Source organism: Sprattus sprattus (assembly GCF_963457725.1).
Source record: "Sprattus sprattus genome assembly, chromosome: 3".
Classification (NCBI taxonomy): Eukaryota; Metazoa; Chordata; class Actinopteri; order Clupeiformes; family Clupeidae; genus Sprattus; species Sprattus sprattus.
In genome coordinates, this window is record NC_137922.1 from 41,029,960 (window position 1) to 41,041,447 (window position 11,488).

At 44.1% G+C, this 11,488-nt stretch overlaps 1 protein-coding gene across 1 annotated transcript; it reads right to left on the reverse strand.

The window, feature by feature from the left end:
• Positions 1-714: 714 nt before the first annotated feature.
• ttll6 (tubulin tyrosine ligase-like family, member 6) lies at positions 715-7,924 on the reverse strand (the record flags this gene model as incomplete). The annotated part of the gene is made up of 14 exons (XM_080835130.1): positions 715-953; positions 1,692-1,983; positions 2,625-2,858; positions 3,108-3,267; positions 3,568-3,756; positions 4,144-4,322; positions 4,637-4,862; positions 4,995-5,080; positions 5,286-5,429; positions 5,767-5,923; positions 6,398-6,528; positions 6,703-6,821; positions 7,368-7,405; positions 7,758-7,924. 14 exons carry the CDS (start codon positions 7,922-7,924, stop codon positions 715-717), a joined length of 2,361 nt encoding a protein of 786 aa, XP_080691256.1.
• Positions 7,925-11,488: the final 3,564 nt, after the last annotated feature.

Consider the following 11,488-nt stretch of genomic DNA (forward strand, 5'->3'; position numbering starts at 1 on the left):
GCATTAAGACAATTAGACATAAGACTCGATATGAAACTCCTTTAACATGATACTTCTAGGCTACTCATTGACCTGAGGTCCGTCCGCCGCCGCCCCCCCCAATGCAGAAACAGTGTAATAAAAAGGAATACGACGTTGTTGTGTCTAGTTCCCACCGCCTCTTAAAGCCCTTCTCCATGAACAACCTGGTGAAGCAAAAGAGAAGCAACAAAACAGCAATGCCTACATTCATGAGATTTATTTTAGTGTTTTATTGCCAGTGGCTCCAAGTGAGGTAATATGCTTTGAAGGATGTTTGTGCACAGTGAGTAAGAGAAGAAGCTCACACTAAAGGCTGGTCTGAAAGTAATTCACATTCACTCTGTCTGCCCTCTTCACAGACTCAAGTGAAATTCACATAAAACAACTCCTCAGTGAACTGGAAAAGTTGATAAGGCCCACATTCCCACATGTGCAATGAAGTTTTGTGCATTAGTTCATTTTTAGTAAAAAAAAAAAAAAAAAAAAAAGGATCTCACCACAGCTTATTTTAAAAGTAAAAATGATGTTATATTCTGCTCAAAAAGAACAATAGCTGCTTAATATTAACAGACGAGAGAGCAGAAGCGCTTTCTTCAGGGTGATTTTCATCTCTCTCTTGGCAGAATGTGTCCATTTGCTCCATCCCCAGCTAGTGTGTGTGTGTGTGTGTGTGTGTGTGTGTGGTGCGTGGTGTTAGCGTTCCTGCTCACGCTGCGGGACTTTGCGGTAGCCCCGGCGGAGGCCGTGTGAGAGGTCGGGGCGCGGGACCAGAGGGGCGGGCGTGGAGATGATGAAGAGGTTCTGCAGGTGTTTGGAGTCGGACGTGGACAAGGGGGCGCAGGGCAAGCGGCCCGTGGCAAACTGGGAGGTGGCGACCATTCGTGCACGGACCTCGGCGAACGACGAGCTCATGCTGCCCTGACGGCCTGGAACTGAGGAGAGAAAGAATCAGAGATGGTGCTCGCATCAGACCAGACTTTACATTTTTTTTCATTAATAATACATCGAATAGATGTGGAATAGAGTCGAGTATGAGAACAAGACAAAAAGAGAAAATGAGGGGGTTCTGATATTGGAGGTAAAATGAAAGTAAAGATGGCAAACGAGGGAGGAGGACAGAACGTACAGATGAAGGGGATGAAAATTAAGGTGAAGATAAAGAGGATAAAAATGCTAGCGTAGAAGAAACAAATAAACGGAAGATAAAGATCTTAAAATATAAAACGACAAATTGCTTTCATGAACATTTCACACTGTCAATACAAAAAAGTGAACAGGTGAATATTGCACCAATATTTATAATTCTTAATCTATTATCATTATATATATATCGCATATACAAAATAAATGTGCCTTGAGTTATAGTGCCTTGTTATTACTGCTTTTGGATATTTTCTCCTCCTTATGTCTGTGTGCCCTATATTTTCTTTAAAGATATCCTTCTTCCTAGTTAGATGTTTCTAGATGACTTCACTGGCAGTCAAACTAACCAAAGCTATTAAAAATCTTCCCAGTCAAATCAACCCACATAGAAGAGTGCTCACATTCTACATCTCGAGTCAATGCCTGTTCATTCGAAATACTGCTTTCATACACAAACTGTAGTCACATTACGACAATGTTTCAATGTTATACCTAGGAAACTGATATTAAGCCCCTTAAGCACTCACTTGACCAAGGCATGCGCTGAGCGCTGTTGGTCTTCTTCGTGTCCCCTGCAAAGCGGCGGTCCCCCAGCATGGTTTCCTCCTCCGGGCTGTAGTGCTGCAGGAAAGGGAGGTCACTGTGCAGGAGGCCCCCGTGCCCCCCCCGCTCCAGTGGGTACCAGGGCCAGTGCTGCTGCTGCTGGATGACCTGGGACTGGATGAACTGCAGGCAGGGCTTGGCCCCCGGCGGCACAGGCGGCTGGATGATCGCACAGTGCTGCTTTTGCCGCCGCGAGAACTCAGACAGGAGGTCGTGCTGAGGGGAGATGAGAAGATCCAGAATTTCTTAAAATGGTATCCACTGCATTCTACAGCTAGTCTACATTTACAGCACTATTTAAATTATTTATTTTGAAAAGTATTCAATATAAATCACTGTATATTTTAATATCTTTTTCTTGAATATAGTACCCAAAAATAAAGACTATATCAATTGCTATTTTTCATAGACCCAAGATAAACCTATTCTCACAGTATGCCAATTATCCACTACAAAATGCCAGGTGCCGAGTTGTATCATTGCTAAACTCTCCTTTAGATCTTCATCAAATGTGGGGTAAAAGCATGTGGTCGATGTATCAAAAGGACTTTTACATTTTATATTTTATAATCATCAAATATTTATATTTAGTCAACTTGTGAAAAAACTAATAATTTAAGAGTTTTAGTAAGTATATTTCTGTGGTGTGAGGGTGCGTGGGTGTTTCACTGAGTATCCCCATTTTTAGGAAAGATATTAAAGGGGGAGAGATATCACAGACACAGTTTGACTTTTGTAAAAACCTTAAAAAGAAACATGCTGACCAAGGAAATCCATCCCTTATCAATTCTAAAGAAAACCGATCCCGCACCATCTTTTCTGGATGGGTTTCTGGGAAGTTGACCCAGCCTCCTCACCTTGCTGGACCTGTACTGGGGTTCATGGTGGTGCTCGTGCGGATGCTCCACCGGACACGGTGGGGGACGGGAGCCCTGGAGGAGCCGGTACACTTGATCGACCACGCCCAGATCCCTGAGCAGGCTCTCCCTTTGGCGTAGCCCACTAAATCGCTCCACCTCCTCATCCTCTGATAGGTCCAGCATAGAGGATGACCTGCCCCCGGGGGGAGGGAGAGGGGGGATCGTCATCAGCTGGAGAGGAAAGAGGAGCACTTTAGGACCGCCACAGATCTGCTGCCATCTGGTGGACACTAGCGTTACTGCAGACATGCGATAAAAACGTAAAACACACACACACAGAAAGCCACACAGACACAATCATACACAGATTCACACACACACATACACAGACTCAGACTCTCACACACACACATAGACTCAGACTCTCACACACACACGCACACGCACACACACACACACACACACACAAAGACGACTCACAGAATGCTGTGGGTTGGGGCTAGAGTGGGAGAGGCGCGCACGTAGTCTGTGGGGCTTAGCTTTCTCTCCAGCTGACTCTCCCTGCAGCTCTTTCCTACGACCACCTTTCTGATCTCGCTCCTTCTGCTCGTGCTTCAGACGCAGCTCCTGCAGCTGCTGCCTGCAAACACACACAGACACACACACACACACACACACACACACACACACACACACACACACACACAATGCAATGATACAACATACAGAAAATCTTGCCAGGTGAATCAACACTCAAGTATGCAGTGATTACAAACCCACTCTGTATTTAAAACTATATAAATCAGCATGCTTTTATAAAATGTGTGGTGAGTGGCTTCCTCCTTCACTCCAACTAGTGTAAATATCTTTTTGTGAGCGTGTGTGTGTGTGTGTGTGTGCGTGTGTGTGCGTATGTGTGTGTATGTGTGTGCTGCCGTACCTGGCACACTCCTCCCTTGCCTTGGAGGCTGCCGTCTCCTGGAAGAGCGAGCTGCTGTGCTTAAAGTATTTGTCATACTTCTCTCCACCCTCGCGGGGGAAGATGCGCTGGAAGCCCCCCATGTGTTTGGCCTCGTACCTCTCCATCTGCTCCACACTGGCAGCATGGGACTGACGCAGCTCCTCACTCCTAACCCCCCCCCCCCCCCCCCCCCCACACACACACACACACACACACACACACACACACACACACACACACACACCAACAGAAAGAGGGAAGTGGTGCACGTCAGGGCAAGGTAAGAGTTCGGTAAGATCAGGTCAAGTGCATTTACATTTGCTTACGGTTTTCGTAACATTTGATTAACAAAATGAAAATTGTGTGATATGGTTTCATCTTCATATTGACAGAAGCCAATGTGAAGTTTAGTGTGCTTTCCTAATCAAGGGAGTGGATTTTTGTACTTAAATGTGCCTGTACTCATTCTGGGGTGAGTGTGTATGTGCTGTGTGAATATACGTGTGTGTTCCTCTGCTGGCGTGTGTACGTATGTGTTTGGACGCTGATCATCACCTGGCCTCTCTGGAGCGGTTCTGCTGCAGTCTCTCCTTGACACGCCGTTTCTCCTCCTCGGTGATCTTGCGGCGGTCGCAGGCGCCCAGGTTGATGAGCACCAGCGTGTCGTACAGGAGCCCGTCCTTCACCTCCCGGTCAAGCCGAGAGTCCGTGGTGAAGCTGGGGGAGTGGTTTACCTGTGTGGACGGACATACACAACACATTTACACACACACACACACACACACACACACACACACACACACACACACACACACACACACACGAACATTCCCTCACACACACACCCACCCATGCATACACAATCATGCATATACACAAACACATACAAAGAACAAATTAATATCCACAAACAAACATGAAAACATACACGTAAGACAAAAAAACAATTCAAGATGCGAATTATCATATACATACTTGTACATGTGCACACACACGCACACGCACACATAAACACGTACATGCCAATAAAGTAAAGAAACAGCTTTACCTCCAGAAGCCATGGCTTAAGCCTGTGATCCAGCAGCACATCAAAGCCCAGGATCTCAAAGCAGGCGCTGCCAGCGGCGTGGTTGGGGAAGCAGGTGTGGTAGTTGTGCTTGAGGATGGGGTGAGCTGAGATCAGAGTCTTTATGATCACGTCCTCAATGTCCACCCACAGCTTCTCTGTGTTGTAGCACAAGGACTCCAGGTGCTTGCTGAAGGTGGACAGTTTCCTATAGGAAGGAATAAAATGCATCAGAGACGTGTGCAAAACAATGACACAAGATAATGTACCATGACTTTATTGGATTACTTAAAAAACAGCTTTAGTGACTCAGGTGGAGAGATACTGGTGCATATATTACCTTTTGCTACCTGTGTCATCATCACGTACGAAGTTTTCACTGTGTTTGTTGATGGCGTAGTTGGTCAAATGCATGCAAACATCTTCCTGTCAACGAAACAAAAAAGTCTTAAACCAACAATAACATGCCTATGGAGATAAACAGCACTACGTCAGTTTCTCTGTCATTTAGAAATGAGCTAACACGTAATGACTTCATTAATGCTGTGCAATACATTTCAAACAGCTCTAAGCGGAGATCAATGTGGTATTAAGTTCCTTTGTTGATGTGTGAAAATATCCGTGCTCTTACCAAGTTGCTGCCAGTGGGCTCGTTGTACTGGGTGGTGCAGAAGCGAGCCAGGCCCTCTTTATACATGAAGATGCGGAAGGGGTCACAGGAGGTCACCAGGACGTAAATCCGCAGGTCAAACTTGTAACCGTCGAGTATGAAAGGCTGTGTGTTTGCAATTGGTCTCATCAGCAAAAACATATCTGAGAATTTCTTTCCACCCGTCCCTTTGACACTTTGAGTGATTATCATTATAGGTGGAATACCGAAAAGATGAAGCATTTAGGTGGAAGATTTTATGTATAATTTAAAAAAAAAATAGCAAATGTTTTAAAGCCTGAAAACAATTATCCACATTATTATTACTGAAAATTGATTAACATTCTCATGCAGCTGTTTTACTACTTTGTAAATACATGAAGTCAAGGTCAAATGTGATTGTGCATACATAGGTCAATAAAACAGCAGCATCCAGGTGTCTGCAGGAAAAGTGTCGTCTTACCCGGGAGACGTACACCTGGCAGATCATGTGCTCCCCTGGCTTGATGTCCTTGCTGGACTTGGTGAGGAAGATCCCTCGGCCCTGGCAGCCAGAGTCCGGCTTGCAGATGTAGGTCTTGTACTTTTTGGCTCGGGTGTAGGCTTGAAAGTCACTGTAACTGCAAAGGGTGTGTTTGCATGTTTGCGTGTGTGTGTGTGTTTGCGTGTGTGTGTGTGTTTGCGTGTTTGCATGTGTGTGTGTGTTTGCGTGTGAAGGTGTGTGAAAATGAGGGCGCGGGGGTTAGATTTCACCGATTTAGATAACCAAACCACAACCCAGCGGTGTCCTTGAGCTTGCCTCTTTCTTTATTTCTTCTGTCCATTCAATGTTTAATGTCTTTGTATCACATAGCCTGCTCAAATTTAAATGTCTCCCTGTCTTGTTAAGTACCTACAAAGTGACAAGACTTTCTCAAGATTCTAGAGAGAAAGTAAACTACACTGTAAAAAAAAAAGTACTTGAAGCACAAATACTTTCAATAGGATTTAAGAAAAAGTTAATGTCAGTGGAGTTACTACCCCTTTAAAACATGTTAGTTATTATTTAAGGCATAACAATAGTTTATCTTGTCTATGAGGAGCTGCTTACTCACTCAGCTGGGAGGCACCAGGTGCGGGGGAAGATGTTGTAGTCTTTAGGGAAAAGCTTTAGCATGCGGTTCATGTTCCGGGCCAGCAAGTCCTTCCTGCAGATCTCACTCATGCCTGGGAAATGGTTGATCTTCTGCAAGGAGTGAGACAAGGCTTCAGCTCGGATGTACACAACGACAGCTGGAGGGAGACTACATTTCCGCAAGCCAGATCAAGCTAAACAAACAAGGCCAAGCTGGTAGTGCCAAGCTGGTAGTGACATTTGTACGAGTGACACCGGTCCAATACAGCAAGGAGGAGACGGTACCTGGTAACGTTTCATTTCCATAACCCGATCCAGAGAGACAGAGCAGTCTGTCCAGAACAGGGTCCAGTCCTCTCCCTCCACAGCCTCCCTCAGTCTGTACTTGTGGGCAGCCCGACGCACTGATCGACAAAGAGGGAAACCACATATGGTTACATTAGACACAAGAGACGCATTCCATTTAAAACAGCCTAATTCGAGAAAACATGTGTGTACTGTCTGACCAAACACTCACATGGACAACAATATTTTTATATATAATTAAGTGATTACTGTTTTTGCTCCATCCCCCACAGCAAAGCTGATGGGAAATACTGAGCAGCATGTGCACTATTCAAGGTACGACTAATACAACTACATGGCTATGGTCAGTTTACTCCATCCGTGTTTAGCCAACCTGAACGCTGTTTTTACAATTTCATAACACTTGTACAATGCTCAGCTTGTTCGGTTCCTGATCATTTTAATTGTGATCATATGTGCCGTGTATCGTACAAAAATCGAAATTACTCTTCTACTCTGAGTGGAACTGTTGATGATGATTACTTCATGCACTGTACAACATGGAAAGTGACAAACAACCACATCTGTCGAAACATTTTTAAAAAGATGTCTCAGTACAAATTGTTTTATGTAATATAGGCATCTATACCTGTCGATCTACTCACCACTCTCATACTTGCAGTTGATGAGATTTATCCACAGTCATCTGGAAGAGAAGATGCAGACAGTGGGACAGACATGTGCCTTGCTGGGAGGCCCCACTGCCTCCTCCTATCCTCACACAGTGTGAGGGCTTCCAACAATCATCATTCTCACTGCCAGCAATATCTGTCAGGCCCTCAGTGCCGCTGGTTGTCTGGTGACTGTTATGCTACTTCAATAGTGATGCTAGTGTTGGTGTATAAAGGTTCTGAATGGTCATTGTGTCAAACATATTGCACATTATTGTTGGATAAAATTGTTGGTCAAATTTACATTTACAAAAAAAAAAATGCAAACACAGAATATTGAGTACCTGGGAGGATGATCCAGATGTTTAAAGTAGAGTAACCTACCTTTTTTTTCTCTTCTTTTTCCTCTTGCCATCTGTGGATGGAGGTGTGAGGGCCTCAGCCTGGCTGTCACTGCCCCAGCCCTCACCTTCCTCTCCGGCCTCAACCACACCCTTGCAGGGCTCTACTGGGGTGTCTTTCTCTGAATTGTCTGGTACAGGCAAGCCCATTCTTAGAATCAACCAGGAAAGTATATGGTAATTAACTCTCCATACAGACAAAAACAATCACATTGGAAACTTTAAATGGTACACATGTATACAATCGTACAAACTATAAAGCTGAAAAACCATACCAAGTGAAATAAGTATATATAACGTGAGTACTTTGATGCAGGGCACCTTATTTTAAGAAATGCCGGATCTCAATAGCACAGTAATTAGTCCACCCCCTATTCAAGGAGATGGAAGAGGTTGCTGTTACGTAGATTAGATACGGTTTAAGTTGTTATCTAATGAACTGTGTGTTTGAAACAAACAAACAGATTTAGTCGCTCTTGGTTACCTGGCCGACGCTCATATCTGACACTAATCAAAAACAAATAGTAAACAAAGATAAGAGTCTGGCTGCACAGATACTCCTTGTAGTAAAACACTGTTAACTTATGATTAATAGGCAAATCCATTTTCAACAGTCGTCCCCTCTATTGTATTCCCTGAGCATCCATCCTGAAAGATGTTTACTAAAAACTATCTCAGCAGACTCACGGCAGGCCATGCAAACAAGGCCACCAGGCTCAGGTGTCAGCAAAGTACAAAATATTAAATAAAATATGTGGAAAGTGAGGCTGTGGGGGGTGAAGAGATAAAGACAGCACAGTGCAGGCACAACATTCGTCATGGTAACTACTCACGAGACTTGTGAAAATTAGATTTTGATATGACATGCGAACAACCCGTTGCGTTTGGCTTTCATGTGAAGACACGGTCACACAATGAAACTCTATCAACCCTATCAGAGTAGGCCTTGTAGTGTGCAGAGAGGGGGCTGTGGCATCATGTTTCTATTTCCATTTCTCTCCTCAGGTGAGTAAGCTACTTGTCACCAACCCATTACACACAGTCATACAAGAGTAAGCATGCACACAGCACAGGGATATACAGACGACAGGCTTAGCGTACATCTATGCTTCATCTGCAGTGAGTAAACAAATACAACTATAAAATCTTGCAGACCTGCATATTTACTTGAACAGATTCTAAGTAATTAGAGAAGTCCGTTTTGTCCTCAAACAATGCTCCAAGACTGACACTATCTCAGACAGAAGGAAACTTCAGACAGTGAACCTTATACCCTTGCAGGATCAAGCTGTCATTCTGGACACTGCCTGTCCTGTCTGACCACTGTCAAAGCCGAGATCAACCAGGAGCGGCTTAGGTCAATGCCAAGCAGGTAATTTTCAATGCCAGAGAGGGAGGCACCGGTAGGGGAGGGCACGGAGGGAACATCCCTGATGTCTGCAGGAGGCCAGGGTGCTGGGTAACGGTATTCTGAGCCAGCGAGCTGGATAATCCTGGCCCTGAACTCTTGGCAGGGAACTGGGTTGAAACGGCCCACTGACCTCACAAGGGGGTGGCTAGTGTTACAGCAAAGCCCTCATTGGATGTCTTTAAGTATCTATACGTTCAAATTACCAGCCTTTTACAAATGGTGCTTATTGTTTTACAGGCTTAGGGTACATTAATATGCGACCAGCTGACACACATGCACGTGAACACATGAAGAATGCATGATGCCTGTCAAGAGGATAATTATCTAAAGAGATGTAAGGATGGTAGCTGACCGATAATTGAGATTGATTAAACATTATGCACCATTCCAGAAGGTCCCACGTGCCAAACACACTAGGAACTAGTGTGACAAATGTCTGCATACATATGGTTTGTCAACACAAGTGCAAACTTCTACTGACATCAGCACCACCGTACCACCCCTGGAAATATCTCAAACACCATGCATCAGAACAAACATTGAAGGGCACACTCATCCATATATAATGAATAATGGTTATTTATATTTATAAATAATAATTTGAAACAACACTTACTTTTATGATGAATCAGAGGAAGAGGATGATGCAGATGAACTCCACACTCTTCAGAGCCTAGATGGGCAGGCTTCACCTGGTCCCCTAATTTCAGCTGGATGTTCGGAGCTGGTCCTCCCCGACTGTGGCAAGCATACGTGCCCACATGTCCCCCCCTGGCAGGAATGTAATCCCTGACAAAATGAAGCAAATTTGTCCCCTCAGCACAGGAGTGGCCCTGACTTGTATACACTTACACTCCGACACACTGAGCCCCTGTGTGGATCGTGTGACCAATTAGACACACTGAAGACAAACACCTGATACCTGCCAACACAGGGCGAAAATGATTATCAGTAGACGTGTAGGGGAGGACTTGAGAGGGATAATCCCTGATATTTGTCGGAGGTAATTAGAGAAGTGCTTTAGCGTGGCACCACGCGCTGGCCAAATCTCTGCAAAAAGTATGTTGGACCAAATCTAAATGGTGGCTTTCACAGTATCCGAGAGGAAGCATTCTTTACCCATAACGCTTAGTACACAACATATCAACGAAACAAAAAGTGACATTAATGATAAGAGGTTTAATTAAGACATTATACGTTGGCTAACGGAGCAACGCGTGACCGCTTTGACCAGATCTAAAGAGCTCCATAATCTTGGAATGAAGCAAGACATTGTAGGCAGTGTTATGTCCCAAAAGCTTTGTAGTTGCGCACTCTAACTGTCAAAGGTGGAAAGTGTCAAAGTGTGGAATCATTTCGTCATAGAAAAGTTTTAGGTAGCCAACTTATTACTATCCACCCCCCTAAGAAATGTTACGTTTCCTCGTCGCCATGCAAGTGATCTCTTACCGAGAACTATCTTTAAATGAGCGACCTGAAGTCATTCAGCGTTACCCTCGTTTAACAGCGATCCCACTGACTACTTGTCCCTACAATCATGAAAAAAAAAACGCAATAGCATGTAACATTATGCAAATTAGATAAGAACAACAGTTGTGTGTGACTTACTTTCAGGTTATTCTCAATATTATCATGCGATCAAATTAATTAGCTAGGATATCTATCGCTTTAAAATGTTCAATTGCGTGTGGACAGTTAACGTAAACTGGCTTGTAACTTCTGTCTAGCGTCACAACATAACAAAACAAATCGTTACAAAGTAACATGTTACCTATAACTTGGCAACCATGGGCTAACATTAACGTAAATATGCTATGCTAGCTTACGTTAGCCATCTTAAAATGTTATTTCCCTCACCCACGTTATCCTTGGTGTTGTAGATAAGATCTTCACAATTAAATGGGAAACCTGTCCGGAGAGATAAACACCTTTTAGCCAAGACAACGAAGGAAGTCAACCACTGAATTGTAGGTAAGTGTCCAAGGCTACGTGTTCAGATGATTCCTTTGGTGATCCATTTTCCTGCCGCTAATCTGCTACAGTAGGAAGGTTCTTTACCGTTGCTATAGCAATACAACGCTTGGGCTACAGAAACACACGTGTTAGCTATGCAAGGGGCCAGAGTTAAGTAAACACGTTCATCCATTGGAAAAGCTCGTCTGTTAGGTTTATTTGTTTTTTCTGGTTGACCAAGTTTGCCCATAATAATCTTCATGAAGCAAAGTTTTATTGCAGGACTGGTGTATTGGACTGAATTAGTTTTGGCTCACTGTCCCTATAGCCTGGCATCTGAGTGTGTCAAA